Raw genomic sequence first — 20,983 nt, 5'->3', positions numbered from 1 at the left:
CTTGGTGCAGAAAAGCTTTTCGCATAACTCATGCCTCAAGGAATGAGCCTTGATTGGTGAAGAAAATTGAGTCATCAGTAAATTCCATCAGATCTTACACTGACATTGATAACCCTGGAAAAATCCCGGAGGCATGGACACGCACACACCAGCATAACGCTGGTCATCCTGGCAGGCAACTAGATCTAGTTGCCAACTTTTTTATCTTTTTGGTTTGAAGCATGTGGATAATTATCTGGCTACCCTTTCCCTCTGTAGTCATAGCATTTGAATGGAACAGACATGCCTGGTGTGTCAAAAAAAAAACCCACAAGAAATTCAATGTTATTTATGACAGCAGTCCCCAACCTTTTTGGCACCAGGGACCCATTTCATAGAAGACAATTTTTCTACAGACAGGGAAGCAGGGGGATGGTTTCTGGATGAAACCGTTCCATCTCAGATCATCAGGCATTAGATTCTCATAAGGAGCACAAAACCTAGATCCCTCACACGCGCAGTTCACAATAGGGTTCACGCTCTTAGGGGAGTCTAATGCTGGGGCTGTTCTGACAGGAGGTGGAGCTCAGGCAGTGATGTGAGTTATGGGGAGCAGCTATAAATACACACGAAGCTGGCCGGGGGCGGTGGCTCACGCCTGTAATCCCAGCACTTTGGGAGGCCGAGTCGGGCAGATCACAAGGTCAGGAGTTTGAGACCTGCCTGGCCAACATGGTGAAACCTCATCTCTACTAAAAATAAAAAATTAGCCGGGCGTGGTGGTGGGCACCTGTAGTCCCAGCTACTCGGGAGGCTGTGACAGTATAACTGCTTGAACCTGGGAGGCGGAGGTTGCAGTGAGCCGAGATCGTGCCACTGCACTCCAGCCTGGGCAACAGAGCGAGACTCCATCTCAATAAACAACAACAACAACACATGAAGCTTCACTTGCTCATCCGCCGCTCACCTCCTGCTGTGCAGCACACTTCCTCACACGCCACAGATGGGTACCAGTCTGCGGCCTGGGGTTTGGAGACCCCTGATTTATGGTAAGTTAGTGAACAATAATGCCACCTCCTCAGAGGCACTATATAGTTCTTAACAAAGGAATGAAGCGAAAGGTCAGGGAAAGAAAAGCAAAACTACTCTCGTGATTAAATTTCATACCTAAAAAGTCCACAAGAAGAAAAGTTTTCATTTCTCCCTAATCCATCCTTCAATCTTGAGTATCAACATTTTGAATAATTTCTGCTGAGCACTATATATCTGGGTTTGGCTGAAGTATAAACAAATCAGGAAGACCAAGTTCCCAATTGCACTAGAATTTTAATACATGTTTGGTCACGTCTCTGACAATTCCTGGTTTTGCCTTGGGAATTACTAGGGGAAATGCCAAAGCTAAGTAAGTTCTACAAATCAACACAAAAGTGGCACATGTCATTCGCCCCAGGGCCATTAGTTTATGTAACCTTGTAAAACCGAGTTTGTAATACCTATAACGTAAGGGTAACAGTACCAACCTCTTTCATAACTGAAGAAGCCGCAAAGAAATACTCAGGATACAGAAACATGTATACAGATGCACACATACATAAAATCAAACTTTTTTACTCAAAAAGCATATTCTCCCAGACTAAACTCATTTCTAAACGGAGTTTCACTCTTGTTACCCAGGCCGGAGTGCAATGGGATCTTGGCTCACTGCAACCTCCGCCTCCCAGGTTCAAGCGATTCTCCCACCTTGGCCTCGCAAGTAGCGGGGATTACAGGCACCAGCCACCATGCCCGGGTAATTTCTGTATTTCTTTTAGTAGAGATGGGGTTTCACCATGTTGGTCAGGCTGGTCTGGAACTCCTGACCTCAGGTGATCCACTCGTCTCGGCCTCCCAAAGTGCTGGGATTACAGGCGTGAGCCACCGCGCCCGGCCTAAACTCATTCCTTGAATGTACTCCTATATCAGGGTATGGAGTCCTTGAAACTCATTTAATGAAATGTTTACTCTGTGCAGAGAATACTGGGTAGGTATCTAGGTTCAAAATATATTTCATATTTTAAGGATGTTATCATCTAAGACACAGGAGACTATATACATGTGGTCTATAAAACCATATATAGCGTTACTAAGAATAAAACTTTGAGGGAAACAAAGACATGAAATCTGTAAAGGCTACACTATCACTTGCTCTTAACTCCACAGTTCATTTTATATATATATATTTGTTTGTTTTTGTTTTTTTTTTTTGAGATGGCATCTCACTCTGTCGCCCAGGCTGGAGTGCAGTGGCACGATCTTGGCTCACTGCAACCTCTGCCTCCCGGGTTCACGCCATTCTCCTGCCTCAGCCTCCCAAGTAGCTGGGATTGCAGGTGCCCGCCACCATGCCGGCTAATTTTTTGTATTTTTAGTAGAGATGGGATTTCACCATGTTAGCCAGGATGGTCTCAATCTCCTGACCTCGTCATCTGCCCACCTCAGCCTCCCAAAGTGCTGGGATTACAGGCGTGAGCCACCACGCCTGGCCCATTTATTATAAATGTATATATACCCTAATACAAGGAGTGAAGGCCAGTTTCTACCAACCTTCCACTTTGACCAGAGAAACCAGGAGACTACACATAGAGGCCTATTTGACTGTGTTCATCAACAGAAATGAACAGATTGCAAGATAAGCAAAACAGGCTCTAGAAAGAAGCAGCCAATGAACAGCTAATTTATAATTAAAAGGAAGAGAAGCAGCTGTACCTTGGGAGCTCGGAATTTAAAGTCACTACCAGGACCTAGGGCCACTGCTCAGAGACAACAGGTAAACACGCTCACTGTAGTCAGATGTATCAGAATCACAGACTTGGAATCTTAGAGCTGAAAGGGCCTTGAGAGCCCACCCAGACCTGCTCACGCTGTAGGAAGGCGGAAACTGAGGCTCAGGGAAATGAAATGGCTTGCCAAAGATTAAGGCTAGAAACATCCAGCCAAGGGCTCTTTCACAACTCCTATCCCTGAAATATCCCATAACGGCCAGATAGGTCATGGGGTATTAACCAACAAAGAGATCCAGCATAACTGCTTCTTGAAATACAAATCACTCAGACTCCCAGGTTCCATCAGGAAATAGCAAAACATGAGAGGGAAAGGGCTGGTAACGCCATGTTACCAGTCACTGGTTCCATCAGAAAAGAACCACTAGGAATGATGTAGAAAGAGAGGATTGTGAAAGCAGTTTGAGCAATTAGAGGGGCTGGTAAAAGTCTCGGTTCGGCTGTTTCTTCTTCACCAGACCACAGGCCAGGCGGTTGGAAAGGAAGGTGAGGGAGAGCAAGTACAACTGAGACCTGCAAGCCACAAGCTGGGACCTGCACCTGTCTCTCATCAGAGCCTGTGCTGGTCTCTCATCCCCAAACCTTCATCCTTGCGGCTGCAGACCAAGAAGCTGGTTCTCATACCCGGCCCAGGGTTTGGAAAAGCTAAAGGCAGAGTTCTGCGGGAGTGGGAGGAGCCGTGGGCCCAGCGGCTGCCCACACCACAAGTGCAGGAGATCCATGGTAACGTGCACGTGATGGAACAGGGCCTGACCTACATCGACTTCCAGTGAATACGCATGGCTGTTGCTCTACTTCCACTTCCAAACCTCATGCAAATCTCTCTCGTGGCCAACCCTCACCTGAGAAACAAATAAGGAAGGGAATTCTGGGAACACAGTTCAGTTTAGCCAAGTTCACGACACTGCAGAAACCACAACATGCCATCAAAGTATTAAACTAACTAGAATTCTTTCCGGAAGTATTGAATTTGCCTATTGTTCTTCTGCCATACTTCTCCGCTTCCACCCAGTAATAAGTAGCCTATCACCTACTCAGGACCCCAATCTACGTGAACCCCATGTTTTGTCTAACTTCTACTTTAGAAGTAGACACAGTTGGCTGGAGAGCTGGCTGACTGCGTGGTTTGTTTGTGCTGCACTGGGTCTGCCATCCTGCCCTGTGCCAGCCACTAACAGCTGCAGCAGTGGAAAGGCTCGGCCCTCGCAGGCTTGAACTGCCGCCCACTCTGTGCTTTCATGCGTCACCTGTATTAAGTGCAGTGAGGATAATGGCACCTGAGCTATTTTTGTAGCTCTGTAAACAGCCCTTCATTCTTCGAAGCTACAAACATATCCCTGTGTTCAGAACCGGGTTCTGTATACTCCAGAAGAAAGACAATGATGGTGATGTCTTAAATATACCACTTTTTGTCAGTCTAGGTGAAAGAAATATGAATATTCATTGTATTATTCTTTCGAATTGGAAAATGTAAAATTAACTAATTTTTTTTTAATTAGCTGGATTGGTGGCACACACCTGTAATCCCAGCTACTCAGGAGTCTGAGGCGTGAGGATCGCCGGAGCCCGGGAGTTTGAGGAGGCAGTGCGCTATGACTGCGCCACTGCACTCCAGCCTGAGCAACCGTACAAGACCCTGGCTCAAACCAAGATTAGAATCAGATCAAGTTTAGCCGAGACACATTAAATTAAGCGGATCAATTTTAATCTTGTGAATCTACTGAAGGCTCTTTCTGGTATCTGAAAACACACCTCCCGACGCTTGCAGGAACTTAGGGAACAGGGTACAGGCCTGCATGCCATCCTGGCCCCAGCGACTCCCTTCAGCTCTGGCTTTTAGTCTCAAGGTGTCTGCCTAGGTCTGCTCCCCACATTCCACTCTTTGCTCCTCCAGTTCCATTAGAACACCTATGACGTGCAAAGTACGACACTAAGCACTTTTGTTGTGACTCAAATAACTTCCTTTCCTAAACTCCCAGAGAAATTCAGCAGCTTTTTGAGCTTTTTTCTTTTCAGAAATGAAGGCCTGAGGCTATACGGCCATATTTGTATCCCTGGCACAATATCGGACACATCAAATGGGTTCAAGAAATGTCTGTGGAATGAGACATCTCTGCAGTCCAAGAAAGCTAAACTATGTCTGCATCAAGGAAACCAGTTATCAGTGGAGATGAATCTGATGAGGGTGTGGAAAGGAAGGCTTCAGCTTCTGATGACGACTAAGGGACACCTAACCTGACAGTCAACAAAATGCTAGCGTTCTACCTGGGCAGGAAGACGCACCCCAGATAAGAGCTTGGTGTGACGGAAACAGTCAGGGTAGAAACAGGAACAACACAGAGACCTAGATTCAATTAGTTTTTCAAGTTGACCACACATAAACCAGACAGCCTACTGAAAAGTTCATGAGGGCGTTGAGAACACAGAGCTTCTTAAAATATTTTCCCCTTGTCTCCATATTTTTATTCCGGTACCTGGACTGGACTATATACTCTCAATTAAAAAAAAAAAACTAAATAAAAATAATTCTCAATGCAGAGTTCTTCAAAGAATTCCTAATAATTCACATGTTCCAGCTTCAGTTATCACCAAGAACTGGTTAGGTTCCTTCCACACCGGGAAACCGCATCAAGGAAAAGAGCTGGGCAAAGTCAGATTTTCACGCCAGCCGGACTCCTTTGCACCCACTTTCAGGGAGCCTCCCGCCAGCCTCCAGACCTGGTCAGATGATATGACCTTGGCTCCACACGTCCTCAGGGTGTCGGTGTCTGGGGCTCCCAGCCCCAGGCAGGCCGGGCGGCAGCTACAGCCTGAGCTCGCGGTCGGGCTTCATGCTGAAGGGCTCCAGCCGCTCGCCCTCGGGCAGCATGCTGTTGAGCCTGTCCAGCAGGGGCACGGTCTGGTCGATGCCCATCTGTATGCGGCGGAGGATGGCGGACATCTCGTTCACTTTCTGGATCTGCTCGGCATACTTGGCGTATCTTTTCTGGCGCTCCTGCATGAAGCTGAACAGAGTTTCTACAGACAGATCCATCTGTGGATGGGAAAGAGAAGTACATTATACCTTGTTTAATCAAGTCCTCTCCACAGGGCCAGTGTGCAGCCTGTGAGGGACACAGTCCCGCAGGTCCAGTGGAAGCTGACAAGTTTTACAGGAAGCACCCAGGGCTAAAAAGCCCTTCAGGGACACAGCTTTATCAACTGTTGTGCCAGAACCACCTTTAGAAGAGAATTGAGAGGGGATTGTCCCCGGCTCTATGTTCTGGGAATGTGCGTTATTTGTACCTTGTTGAGATCCTGAGATTTCTATCTCCCTATATGAGGGGAATTCTGGATGTGGAAATCAGTCAGGCCAAGGCTGAATCTGGCTCTGTCACATGTATGAGCTGCTAATACTTATCCTTTGTGTCTCAGGTTCCTTATCTAGAAAAAAACTAGGAGCAGGTGGGCGTGGTGGTGTGTGTGTGTAATCCCAGCTACTTGGGAGGCTGAGGTGGGAGGATGGCTTGAGTCCAGAAGGTCGAAGCTGCAGTGAGCCATGATCATGCCACTGCACTCCAGCCTGGGCGACACAGTGAGACCCTGTTTCTAACAACAATAACAAAAATCCCAAACCCCAAAATGCATGTTCTTCATTCAATCCTTCTCTTCCCTGGACGGCTGCAGTTTGGCGGACACTCGGGGAACACTGCAATGGAAGGGAGGCTCTCCCTGCCAGGGCCAAAAATGCAACCAAGGCTCCCATCCTTACAACACACCACATTTGTCAAACTGTGAGGACTATCTCATGTGCCCTTCTCCCCCATTAAAGAAACTGCGGGCTCTGGGCTGCCCTTGCGTGACATCTTCTCTTCCCCTTAAAGTGGCTCTTTAGTACCTATCACCCAGATAAAAATAGGGAGAGAGACCGCCATCGTGTTGGGCACTTGCACCCCTTCCTCAGCATGGACCCCACTTCCACCCCCTCACCCCTTGTTTCTTTCCCAGGCCAGGAGAAAACAGCTCAACTACTGAGGCCCACACTCCTATCCCAAGGTTCCCAGGCTCCTCCAGCCCTTCTTTCTGGTTTATTCCTGGAGCACGCCCCTTCCCGACCTTGCATCAGGACAAGGGCTCAACACCCGGTACCACAGAGCCTCTGAAAATGGCTTCGAGAGACACAAAAACAAACTCACGAAAACACAGGGCTCCAAAGCCAGCCCCAAGAAAAAATAAGTTCCCTTTTGCTATCATCTGTGGGGAGGGCAGGAGGGGCGGGAGGCGACCGAAGCACATCAGTGCTGCTGTCCTCTGGTGGGCCTCTTGCTTGAGTGCCTGCAGGGCAGGAGGAGCAGCTAGTTGGGCAGGGGGAGAAGGAGAAGAGAAAAAAAAAAAAAAACATCGGAGTGAGAAACTCCAAATAATGTGGAAACAATGCACACTTTCCGGGGTTCTCTGCAGCCCTGTCTGGCGCTCAGCACTTTAGAAGTAGTGAGCCAGGAGAGTCCTGTGGTCCTGACAGTCACCCGCTGGGCCTTTTCAGGGTGGCCTTGCAATGAGCACTGAGAAACACTCCACAGACCTGAGAGACAGCGCGGCTCGTGAGAGCCAGGTGGAATCCTGAATTGGGAATCTTCTCGGGCATCACATTTTACTTGGCGGGGCATTCCTGGCCCTCCACCCCGCAACCCTACCAGACTAGATAGACGCTTGAAGAGTTTCTATCTGAAATGGCCTCCAAGGCTCTAACTTATCAAGTCTAAAGTCCTTGGCAGTCAATCCATCCCTGATTCACACCTGATGAAGACTGTTCACAGCCATCTTCACCAGGTACTTGTCAAATGGCATGTACTTCCCTACATGTTTCCACATCCAGCTGGGGCCCGTGTTTAATGTCTCCAAAGCTTTTGTAAAGGCACTGTTAATGCTGAAATGAGCACACTGAGTTCAAACAGGTTGTTCATGCGTGCTGACATCATGTCTTACTTCCATTATGCTCCATGGAAGAAAAAAACCACAAGAGGAAACTTGAGTTTGTGTGACTTTGAAGATCTCACAGTGACAGAACCTACACTGGACCCCAGCTCTCCAAAGTCCAGCAGCTCCCCTCTTTTACACATATTTCCTGAGCAAGACCCTGTATCACTGGTGCTCTGTGAGACTTTTGTTGGCACGTGGCACGGCATTAAAGAAGACTAGATCACATGTAGGGAAAGTTATTACCTTTTAAATGTTTCCCCCATTCTTTGTTGCAAAGAAAGTCTCAACTTGGTGCAAGCAACAATGGACTATCTGGAAAAGAATGGTAAAACTGTTGATGCCTATTTTTGATGTCTCTGACCTTTGCTCTTGAGGTAACATTGTCCCTGATCCATAATCCCTACCTTTACTCCACGAACCCCCAGACACATGCTCATTGTTAACACATTTGACGTGACTGTAGGCAGTAAACCAGTATCTCACGCAATTCTGAATCACCATTTTGACAATCTAGGGATATATCCTTATTTGCCTTTCCTATTTCTATTTTTGGCATATGGATTCTAACAAGATAACATATATACTAATTGTCTTCTGGATAAACAGAGGTGTTATGATATCACCTAGGGTTGCCTCACTGAGCACTCCATAGCCATTCAAAAGACCCAGCTTGGCCAGGCGTGGTGGCTCATACCAGTAATCCCAGAACTTTGGGAGGCTGAGGAGGGCGGATTGCCTGAGCTCAGGAGTTCGAGACCAGCCTGGGCAACACGGCGAAACCCCGTCTCTATTAAAATACAAAAAACTAGCCAGGCGTGGCAGTGTGCGCCTATAGTGCCAACTACTTGGGAGGCTGAGGCAGGAGAATCGCTTGAACCCAGGAGGCAGAGGTTGCAGTGAGCCAAGATCGCACCACTGCACTTCAGCCTGGGCGACAGAGCGAGACTCCATCTCCAAAAATAAATAAATAAATAAAATAAATCCAGCTTCAGACAGGGCAATCTAACCATCCAAGCTGGAGCTAAATTAAAGGGCAACCACGAAGCTGTTTGTGAAATGGATAGTCACAATTTTTGTTCACACACTCATCAATCCATTCATCTACCAATAAAACAACGGTTAAGATTGCAGGTTCTGGAGTCAGACCACCTAGGTTTAAGGGCTACCCTCGAGCCAGTATCTATGTGATTTTAGAAAATTACCCAGAAGGGTGATTCCATGAGAGCAAGGATTTGGTGTGCTTTAAACTCTGCTATATCTCCAGTACCCAGCACATAGCAGGTCCTGAATAAATATTTGTTGAATAAATGAATGAAAATATACGTAAGCCTCGGTTTCCTCATCTGTAAGGTAGTAACAAGAGTGGCCACTTAAAAGACTGTCCTGAGGATTAAATGAGATTCTGCAAGGAGAACATTATCATCCTGCCCAGCACACAGTGAGCACTGGGTAAGTGTGAGCTATTAACACACAGGCAACAGACAGTTATTGAGTAGCACCATGTGCCATGTACTATGCGAGGTCCTAGGATAGATATTGAGAACCAGAACTACTTACACCCACACAGCTTACAGTGTACATTAACATGAATTTTCTTTTCCACTGTTTCTGTTAACATGACTTTACTATTCCAGGAAACTCAGGCCCAGAAACATATAAATTGCAAATAACTTTGTTTCAGGAACTTAAGAAAAATTAAATGAATAAACTAGCTGATTTTCAAATAGAAAGTGAACAACTCTTTATTCTCCACAACTCTTGCCTCAAAACCCTCGCCTTGCCGTGACACATGACCAAGTTATAATCAGTGGTGTGTGCATGCAGAAGTCTCTCCTGGCAGCTTCCAGGCACCTTCCTGGAAAGGCAGCCGGCATTCACTCTTTGTTGCTTCTGTTCTTCACTGTCCCCTCCTCCACTGTGCTGCTGCTGAAATGCAGGTGCACCCCATGTAGACCATGAGAATAATGAAGGTTACATCTTTGAGTTGGCAGATCATGAGCTAGAAGCAGCCTGGGTCCATGAGGATGTTTATGTGTAAGAGTAGACCAGGCCTGAGAGAGACGAATAAACTTTCATTTTGTATAAGCCACCATCATTTGGGGTTTCTGTAACACTAGTTAATATAATCTTATACTGACAGATACGAATGCTGGCCAGGCGCGGTGGTTCATGCTTGTCATCTCAGTACTTTGGGAGGCTGAGGTAGGAGGACCACTTGAGCCCAGGAACTCAAGAGCAGCCACGACGACACAGTGAGTCCTCATCTCTACAAAAAATAAAATAAAAATTAGCCAGGTGTGATGGAACACACCTGTAGTCCCACCTGCTCCAGAGGCTGAGGTGAGAAAATTGCTTGATCTCAGGAGGTCCAGGCTGCAGTGAGCTGTGATCACACCACTACACTCCAGCCTGGAAAAAAAGAGCAAGGCCCTATCGCAGGAAAAAAAAAAAAAAAAAAAAAAAAGAATGCAATAAAGCCTTTGTCTTCAAGGAACTCATCATTTACTCAAGCTCATACTTCAAACTTTGCCCTACAGATTCATATACCATCTCTGGGGCAGTCCATTTCAAAGGACAAGTGAAAAAGAAGGGGAGGTTATTTGAGCATAGAACTGCAGGCCTCACTAAGGTTATTAGGCATCTGTAGAATGTGCTCAAAGTTGTTCCAAATACCTTATACGGATGGTGCGGGCCCATCTGCCCACTTGGCTGGTCCACTCATTACATGAACTCAAAATATTAACAAATAAAATCCAGAAATATACAAAAAGGATAATACATTATGACCAAGCAATGCTTATGTCAAGGAGACACACTTTTTCGACATCTGAAAAATCAAAGTAACTTGCCATTTCAACAGAATAGAGGTTAGAAATCTATGATTGTCTCAATGGATATAAGAAAAAGCACTCAAAAAACTGAACATGCATTTATTATGGAAATTTTCAGCAAAGTAGGAACAGAAGGAAACTTCCTCAACCTGATAAAGTGCATCTATGAAAAACTTCCAGCTAACAATATAGTTATTGGTGAAAGACACTTTTCTCCCTAAGATTAGGAACAAGGCAAGCATGCCTACACTCTTACCACTTCTATTCAACATTGTACTATATGCAGTAGCCAATGCAATAAATTAAGTAAAAGGCAAAGAAATTAGAAAGGAATAAGCAAAAGGGTCTTTATCTGCAGACGACATGATAATACACTTAGAAAATCTTTTAAAAATCTACTAAAAACTATTAAAGTGAAGTTAGCAAGGCTGCAAGATACATGGTCAGCATACAGAAATCAATTGTATTTCTACATAACAAAGAATGACAGGACAGTGGAATAAAAATACTATTTACAACTGCGTCGGCAACATGAAATACTTAGGGAAAAATTCAGCAAAATATGTATAAGATCTGTACACTGATATTACAAAACATCGCTCTGAAAAATTAAAAGGGATCTCAAGAAATGAAGTATATCATGTTCATGGATTGTCAGATTCAACACAGTCAAGGTGCTGATGCTTGCCAAATTGATTAAGAGGTCATTTGCAATCCAAGTAAAAAGTCTAGAAGACATTGTTTTACAGGAATTGGTAAGCTGATTCTTAGTCATAGAATGGCCAAAATAATTGAAAGAATAAAGTTTGAAGACTTACAGTACTTGATTTCAGGACTTACTATAAAACTACAGTAATCAGGATAGTGTGGTGCTGGCATAGAGACACACAGATCCATAAAACAAAAGACAGTGTAAAAATGATCTAAAAATATATTGTTAATTGATTTTTTTATTGTTGTTACAAAGATCTCAAGGCAATTTAATGGGGGAAAAAAGTTTTTCAACAATTTGTGCTAGAATATCTAGATATCCACAAAGAGAAAGAATGAACCTGGAGCCTTACATCTCACAGTGCATACACAAGAAATTAATATGGAATGGATCACAGACCTAAATATGGAAGCTAAAACTATTAAACTTCTAGAAGAAAATATAGGAGAAAAATCTTTGCTACCTTGGCTGGACTCAGTGGCTCACGCCTGTAATCCCAGCGCTTTGGGAGGCTGAGACGGGTGGATCATCTGAGGTCAGCAGTTCGAGACCAGCCTGACCAACATGGTGAAACCCCGTCTCTACTAAATACAAAACATTAACTGGAGGTGGTGGTGCATGCCTATAGTCCCAGCTATTTGGGAGGCTGAGGCAGGAGAATCGCTTGAACCTGGAAGGTAGAGGTTGCAGTGAGCCGAGATCATGCCATTGCACTCCTGCCTGGGCAACAAGAGCAAAACCCCATCTTTAAAAAAAAAAAAAATTGCTACCTTGGGGTATGCAAAGATTTCTAAGTTTCAAAAAGTGTTAACCATAAAATAAAAATGGTTAAATTGATTTTCATCAAAACTAAAAACTTCTCTTAAAAAGATACCATTAAGGCCGGGTGCGGTGGCTCATGCCTGTAATCCCAGAAGTTTGGGAGGCCAAGGCAGGTGGATCACCTGAGGTCAGGAGCTCGAGACCAACCTGACCAACATGGAGAAACCCTGTCTCTACTAAAAATACAAAATTAGTCGGGCCTGGTGGCACATGCCTGTTAATCCCAGCTACTTGGGAGGCTAAGGCAGGAGACTCTCTCTCTCTTTTTTTAAATTCTTTTTTGAGATGGAGTCTGGCTTTGTCACCCAGGCTAGAGTGCAGTGGCGCGATCTCAACTCACTGCAACCTCCACCTCCCAGGTTCAAGCAATTCTCCTGCCTCAGCCTCCCGAGTAGCTGGGATTACAGGCGTGTGCTACCATGCCCAGCTAATTTTTTGTACTTTTCGTAGAGATGGGATTTCACCGTGTTAGCCAGGATAGTCTCAAGCTCCTGACCACATGATCCACCTGCCTCGGCCTCCCAAAGTGCTGAGATTACAAGCGTGAGCCACCGTGGCCAGCCAGGAGAATCTCTTGAACCCAAAAGGCAGAAGTTGCAGTGAGTCGAGATCGCACCACTGCCCTCCAGCCTGGGTGACGGAGCGAGACTGTCTCAAAAAACGAAAAAAAAAAAAAAAAAAAGGAAAGAAAAGAAAATAAATAAAATGAAAAGGCAAGCAGCAGACTGAGAACATATTCATAATATTTTATTCCCTATGAAAATAATGGGCAAAAATAAACAAAGAAAGAAAAAATTTCACTATATATCAAATGACAGTCTTACATCCAGAATGAATATATCAATAACTCTTATAATTCAACATTAAGAAAAAATCCAAAATTTGGGATTGTTTCAGGAGAACTGAAAACATTACTGAATTATTGTTCTTGAGGGGGAAATATGGGCTAGAAATGGGTTAGAGGCTCAGGGAAAAGTCCTGCAGGAGATCACCTGGAAGTGGGATCTCACCTTCTTAGGACAAAGGAGCCAAGGAGGTGTTAAGAGTAAAACTATTAACAGTGTGAAGATTGTGCCCTTGGGCACTGTTAAGCAAGATGGACTACAGATCAGGAAAAAAAAAAAAAAAAACCAGTAGGCAGATGTTACCCAGACAATTGTCACAACAGAACTCCTTTGCTAAAGCCCTGACACAGTGTGGAAAGAAAAAAATTCTGTTCAGTTTTCAAATTCCTCTAAGGACTCTGGAGACTTCTAGCTTATGATCACGGTTATCCCGAATCCTATCCTTTGTCTCTGGATAGTTACTGCTGCCAAATGAGGAACAGCTATTCATGACACTGATGCCCACTAAGGCTGCACATCTAACCTCAGAGGGCCCTGTTTCAGGGAAGCAGCTGTCCTGCCTGAGCTGGAGTGGCAGAACAGAACTCAACTGCCTTCAGATCCACTGGCTTAAATTTGCAGTGGTTCAAGATTGAGCCAGAGCTTTTACCTCCGCTGTGGGTAGACTACCCAGACCCTGCAAATGACCTGTTTAGACATCTGAAATCATTCCTGAGCTCAAGCTGAGTGACTAAGAGTTTGTGGGGAGGGGAGAGAGCTTCTACGGAGTGCAGTGGCGCGATCTCGGCTCACTGCAGGCTCCGCCCCCCAGGGTTCACGCCATTCTCCTGCCTCAGCCTCCCGCTTAGCTGGGACTACAGGCGCCCGCCACCTCGCCCGGCTAATTTTTTGTATTTTTAGTAGAGATGGGGTTTCACCGTGTTAGCCAGGATGGTCTCAATCTCCTGACCTCGTGATCCGCCCGCCTCGGCCTCCCAAAGTGCTGGGATTACCGGCGTGAGCCACCGCGCCCGGCCAAACATTCCAGTTTTCTAACTAAAATATACATCACTTATGGATAATGACAGTAGCATCAGACAGAACTGAGTCAACATCTTGCTTCTGCAGATGACTGATTACCTTCATGACCTTAAGCCAGTTACTTAACCTTGCTGACCCTCAGCTGCTCTGTCCCCTAAATTAGTGAAATTGACAATGCCTACGTCATAGGGTTGACGTGAGAATTAAATGAGATAAAATGTATAAAACTCCTAGAACAGTTCCCAGGAAAAAGGAGCTCCATAAGTGATAAAATGTATGTGAACTGAAACAGAAACTCTGTCTAGAAACCTCTTTTACATGAAGAATGAAAAAGCAAGATAAGAAATGTAGTACATGAAAGCAGAATAAAAAACCAAATGACTTTTTGTGATATCCAAATAGACACAACATATCTATTGTGAAGGCAGGAGCTTATGTGGATGCCTCATCTCGGTTACATTAACTATCTTCAAGGCTTACACAATCACTCAGATGACAACTTACCATTGTGTTTTTTGCTGACATGTTTTGTTTTTGTTCTGTACTTCTGCTACTGAAAATCTTACAGCAGAGTCACATTACTCATCCCCCCAGTTTCCTGATAGAATCATTTCGCACTACGTAATAACTGAAATCATTATTTACCTACAAGTCCTTCCATGTGTTTTTAATCTATATGTTTAGCCATGAGAATAACTATTACCACTGTTTGATGCTATCCAATATGGTAAAAATAAACATACATAGGCGTACATGCGTACATGTATATTTTTCAAAAAATATTTTGAAAGCAAAACCAAAAGCTTTAATAAATGATATCCTCTCCAACGAGAGTACGGTGCTTCAAAAACTTTTGTTATATAAATTTTCCTGATAAAATAAGCTTTGATGCTGGTTTGAGGCAGATGGGTCATCCTATGAAAGATGGCACTGTGGTTTGTTATTTGGAGACAGGGTCTCGCTCTGTTGCCCAGGCTGGAGTACAGTGGCCTGATCATAGCTCACGGGAGCCTTGAACTCCTGGGTCCAAGCAATCCTCCCATCTCAGCTTCCTGAGTAGCTGAGACTACAGGCACATGCCACCATGCCTGGCTAATTTTTATTTTTTGTGGAGATGGGGTCTCAAGATGATGCCCTGGCTGATCTCCAAACTCCTGGCCCAAGCCATCCACCCCCTCAGCCTCCCAAAGTGTTGGGATTACAGGCATTATCTACCACACCTGGCCTCACTATGCTTGATGTAGTTCTTTTCAAAGTAAAGGTAAACTTTCCAAATTAGTGACATACTACAAGGGCTTATTTTAAGTTAGAAAACACGTGCAACATAACAGTAAGAACTTCATAAAGATAGTGTACAACGTTTAAATTCTAAAAACTTAAGATGTAGATATGCATGAAATGATCAAAAGCAAATTTAATAACCCTCATGGTCAAAAGAAAAATGAGTAGGTAAGCTGTGTTTCACAGTTAACAAAATTCACATCCATATGATCAATAGACTTATTTTTCTATCCCCAAAATACTTAAGTTTAAAAGAAATGTTAAAAACAAAAAAGACTGCATATGGACTTAATCAAGACTGCTTTTTTTTTTTTTTTTTTTTTTTGTTTAAGACCGAGTCTCACTCTGTTGCCCAGGCTGGAGTGCAGTGCCACAATCTCAGCTCATTGCAACCTCCACCTCCTGGTTTGAAGCAATTCTCCTGCCTCAGCCTCCCAAGTAGCTGGGATTACAGGTGTGTGCCACCACGCCTGGCTAATTTTTATATTTTTAGTAGAGACAGCGTTTCACCATGTAGGCCAGGTGGTCTCGAACTCCTAACCTCAGGTGATCTGCCCTCCTCGGCCTCCCAAAGTACTGCGATTACAGACGTAAGCCACTGTGCCCAGCTCAAGACGGCATTTAAAAAGTCACTCATCTTTCCCACCCTTTAAAGGTAATGTTTAGCTTTTAATGTGGTGTCTGTCAGTTAACGTTAGTCTCAAGGTCAATTTTTATTTGATCTCAATAGATATCTCACTTTCTCTGCACTCGTTCTACATTTAAATTCCTGTTCCCCAAGGAGGTCAGTTTAGGAATATGGAGGCTGGGAGGAGGAGGCATGATGGATGGTTCAAGGTCAGCTAACCAAAGGCTGCCTCTTTTTGGGGTTCTAAATCCATTCCCAGCTTTGTTCTTTCTTTGGGTGTATTTCCTTCTGGGTTCAAAATGTAATGAGCAGGCAGTGATATGTAATTCTGCTCTTTCATTGTAAGTACTTTGTAGCTAAAGGGGCTAAATGGAAAAGTAACAATTCATCCTGTTTTACAGCTATTCAAATAATACATTCTGAAGTCAGTAACAATCTGTTATTTGAAGATGGGCATATTGCTGATTTTTAGCAATGTAAGCTCACCCTTCAAATCCCTGACATCACTAATAATTCATTACCATTAACAAAGTAAGTCAGAAGGCCTGAATTTAAATCCTACTAGTTGGTGAACTTGGGCAAATCACAAGCTGACTCTCAGCTTCTACTTTTTAAAAGTGGGGATAATAATGGCTAATACTCATCCTACCTCACGGCAGTGTTGTAATGGTTATAATGAGATAATATATGTAAGGATGATCTGAAAACAGAACACTGCTATAAACATGTATGTTTATATTATTGTAACAATGAATGGCAAAATATGCTTGGAAGTTTTGTTTTTCATGGTAGTAAAACTAAAAAGTTCCCAAATCATAATCACATTAAAAGAAAACTGCTACATATTTTATATAAAGCTTCAATATCCACCCTTCTCAGATGTTTCTGAAATTCAGAACTACCAATTCTCCCAATTAGGAAGCAGTCAGCCTAACTATATAAATCAGTACTGTCCCTAGGGCAAAATCTGGCCTTGGAATTATAACTGAAGCCATTTATCCAAAGAAGATATACAAATGGCCAGTAAACACAGGAGAAGATGTTCAACACCACTGGACATTAGAGAAGTGCAATCAAAAGCACAAAGAATACAACTTCACACCCACTGGGACGGCTCAAATTAAAAGGCAGACAATGACAAACGTTAGTGAGGGTGTGAAGAAACTGGAACCCCTGTGCATTGCTGGTAAGCATGTAAAATGGGACAGTCATTTTGAAGAGCAGTTTGGCTGTTTCTCAAGAAGTTAAACATAAAGTTACTATACAGCCAGCAATTTCACTTCACATGTATTCCCAAGAGAAGTAAATTATATGTTCACCCAAAACCTTGTACACAAATGTTTATAGCAGCATTATTCATAACAGGCAAAAAGTAGACACAACCCAAATATCCATCTACTGAAAAATGGATAAACAAAATGTGGTCTATTCATAGAATAAAATATTGTTCATCCATAAAAAGATATGAGATACTGATACAAGCTATAACATGGATAAACCTTGAAAACATTACGCTAAGTAAAAGAAACCAGACACAAGGGCCACATATCACATGATTCCCTTTATATGAAATACCCCCAACAGGCAAGTCCAGAGAGACAGAAAGGAGACTGGTAGTTGCCAGGGGATAGGGGAATGGAGGTATGGGGAGTGACTGCTGATGTACATAGAGTTTCATTCTAGGCAGATGAAAATGTTCTGGAATTACATAGTGGTGGAGCTGCACAATCTTGCAAGAATACTAAAACCACTGAAATGCACACTGTAAAAGGGTAAACTACGTGAATGACAACTCAGTTTTAAAAAATAATAAAATAAGCGTATTCAAATACATTCAATTCCTTCTCCCAGACCCCCGACAGATACCAGTAATGCATCATGGTTATTCTTTAAATCTGACTTGGACTCAGAACCCTTCCTGACACTGAACCCCAGATGGCCACTTTCGAGTTTACGAAGATGAAGAAACCTATTTGGGAATCCAGGACTAGACACTATGAAAGTGGCTCTAAAACAAATTGTTGAGGCTAAGTAAAACATTTTTAATCCTAAAGGAAGGTGGTAGCTGAGTCTGCAAGAGGAACAGTCTAAGGTAAAAAGCTGTGTTCATAAGATCCTGGATCTTTACATTAACCATACCATGCATCGACTAACCCCAAAAGGAAGATGCCAGTTCTCAGCAATTTCCTTGAACCTTCAAGCCTGCTTATTTTTAAATGGACTCATACTGACAGCATTCATTTTTTAAAAAATAAAAACTATATATTTACAGCACACATGTTTTGACATACATATACATAAGTGAAATGATTTCTATAGTCATGCTAATTAAAATATCCATCTCCTCACATACTTACCATTTTTTGCTTCTGACACCTTCTTCAAGACCTTTCTTCCAGTTTGCAAACCCGGTGCTTGTGTTTTCATACATCGGCTATCCCCTGATTTGGTCTTTGACTCATGGTATTAGCCGTCTCCACTCCGAAGAGTAGGAGGCCCATTGCCACAAATCAAGATATGGCACATTCTAGCCCACCTGCCACCTCTATCCCCACCAGACCATGGCTACTTGACCTGCAGTAGAGATTCAGACAGAAAGGTTAGGGTATGACAGGCTGCAACAAAACCTTTCAGGGTCAACTATGTGCTTTCTGGCTGTCCGACCCTCTCCAGATCACCACTCCCATGGAGGGTTTGGGAGTATGAATCTTTCCTGGACGCCTCTCTCTAGCACAATGGACAACAATGGGCAAATGTTTTCCTTAATTACACCACAGGCTGAATGGCACCAATTACCACATTCTGGACACTTTGAAGTGACCTTGTTTCTGAAGACAGTAGTTTGCAATGTCAGCCTGTAAGAATAAACTCTTGCCGGCGTGCGGGAGGGAGTGGGTGGGGAAGGATCGCCGGCAAGATCACGAGGCAAGGCTTGTGCGCCGGCCCCCACCCTGGCCCCCAGTGGCTACCCGGTGGGCCCGACCCAGCCACGATCAAGGCGATCCTAATCTTAACAATCATGGGAAGCCGCGGCTCTCCAAGTTCTACCAGCCCTATGGATTTGTGGAAACATTAGACAAATGTTTTGAAAATGTTTGTGAACTGGATTTGATTTTCCATGTAGACAAGGTTCACAATATTCTTGCGGAAATGATGATGGCGGAATGGTATCGGAGACAAACATGAATGGGATTGTTACACAAATTGGTGCACAAAATAAGCTGGAAAAATCTGAGGCTGGTTTAGGGGGAGCTCCAGCCTGTGCTGTATCAGCTGTAAAAAATGTGAATCTTTCTGAGATCCCAAGAAATATTAACATTGGTGACATTACTATAAACTGCCAAACCTACCCTCTTTTAAATAAAAATTTAAAAAGGCTACTCCCAGGTAAAATCCAGGGGGGAAAGTCACGTAAGTTTACCAAAAATAGAGGAGGACACTCAACTTTTGCTCTTGGATTTAAGTCAGGGTACTGTATAGAAGCTGTGTAAAATCAATATGAACGTTCAATGCTGTTTTCCTTTTTTTTTTTATTTTTTTTATTTTTTTTTGAGACAGAGTCTCGCCCTGTCGCCCAGGCTGGAGTGCAGTGGCACGATCTCGGCTCACTGCAAGCTCCGCCTCCCGGGTTCACGCCATTCTCCTGCCTCAGCCTCCTGAGTAGCTGGGACTACAGGCGAGCGCCACCACACCCAGCTAATTTTTGTACTTTTAGTACAAAAAAAAGTACTTTTAGTATTTTTAGTACAAAAATTAGACGGGGTTTCACCATGTTGGCCAGAATGGTCTTGATCTCTTGACCTTGTGATCTGCCCGCCTCGGCCTCCCGAAGTGCTGGGATTACAGGCGTGAGCCACTGCGCCCAGCCAGTTCAATGTTGCTTTTCTTGCTCAGTGATTTTAAAGAAATTGAGTAGTTCCTATGTGATTTATTTATTTTTCTAAACTGCATGCCTGTGCCTACCTACGGCATGCCTCTATGTATTGGCTACTACAGTGTTTTAAAAAGTGTTTGAGATATTTCTTTAATAACGTACAACCTAAAATGTTGGTGTTTTGTATGGATCACAAGTGCGGCATTCCTTAATTCCTTCTGCTGTTTGTCACACAATTGTTAAAGAACCAGATATGTATTGCATGAAAACATTATGACGTTTTTCTCTTAGTTTAAATAAACTCCAAGGTAACTGGACTTCTAAAGCACCTTTCTGTTTGCCTGATACCTACTTTAGCAATAATTTTTTTTACAACCCTCTGACTCAACAAAGTAAAGTATATTTTATCACTGTTAAAAAAAAAAAAAAGAATAAATTCTTGCCATTTATTCTCATAGGCGTACCTTTGATCTGTCAACCAGAAAAGAGAAATCCCTCTCTGGTAAATCTCACTCCACACACTCTAACAGAAACAAAACTGGCATTCATACTGGAGGACTACTTCTTTTGGTAATCAACGCACATCATATTAGAATGATTTGGTAGATAGAACCCAGTATATAACATACACAAATTCTCTAGTTATTTTAATTATTGTAATAAAATAATGTATAACAGTTACAGCTGCTATCCATTAAGTATCTACTAACTGTCAGATACTGTACTGTGCAGTTTACATACATTATCTTTATACCTCACCACACTCTCATAGGGAAAGTGTCCCTCTCCTATTAGAGATGAGAAATTAGAGATTCAGAGATGAGAAAAGGTGCCCAGGGTCACATAGCTCGTACTAGCAGTGAAGCCAGAATTCAAACCCATGCTTTTTGGCCCCATTTTTGCCTATTTTTTCTAAAGAGCTAATTAATTCAAACATCAGCTCATTTCAATTAAATACATACCATGTTGAGCAGTGTGTTTAATGCCTTTCTGAAATCCTTAAGAGATGAATTTAAATGGCAATTTGTTATGCTGTCAAGCGGAATGGAAAAACACTTTGGTGTTTACTTTTCTAATAAAAAAAATAACAAATTACCAGACAAAACATGGACATTTACAAAACAAAAACTGAGAGGAGACCAAAGGGAATAAACTGTTAGCAGATAAACTTAAATGACATTTTCACTGGCAGTTCGTTTGTACATTTTGTACT

General features: G+C 43.3%; 1 protein-coding gene and 1 pseudogene across 2 annotated transcripts in view; one reads left to right on the top strand and one right to left on the bottom strand.

The window, feature by feature from the left end:
* Positions 1-5,238: 5,238 nt before the first annotated feature.
* The window catches only part of BORCS5 (BLOC-1 related complex subunit 5), a 106,546-nt gene continuing 90,801 nt past the window's right edge, over positions 5,239-20,983 (bottom strand). For both annotated transcript variants that reach the window (XM_019038948.3, XM_004052746.4), the window contains exon 4: positions 5,239-5,832. In XM_019038948.3, the coding sequence (XP_018894493.1) occupies positions 5,602-5,832 (231 nt within the window). In that variant the 3' untranslated portion in view covers positions 5,239-5,601. The remainder of the gene's footprint in view (positions 5,833-20,983) is intronic.
* On the top strand, positions 17,031-19,260 carry LOC109028996 (AP-3 complex subunit sigma-1-like; annotated as a pseudogene).

This window comes from Gorilla gorilla, chromosome 10 (assembly GCF_029281585.2).
Source record: "Gorilla gorilla gorilla isolate KB3781 chromosome 10, NHGRI_mGorGor1-v2.1_pri, whole genome shotgun sequence".
Classification (NCBI taxonomy): Eukaryota; Metazoa; Chordata; class Mammalia; order Primates; family Hominidae; genus Gorilla; species Gorilla gorilla.
Note: the sequence above shows the minus strand (reverse complement) of the source record. Positions and strands in the feature narration are given on the sequence as shown.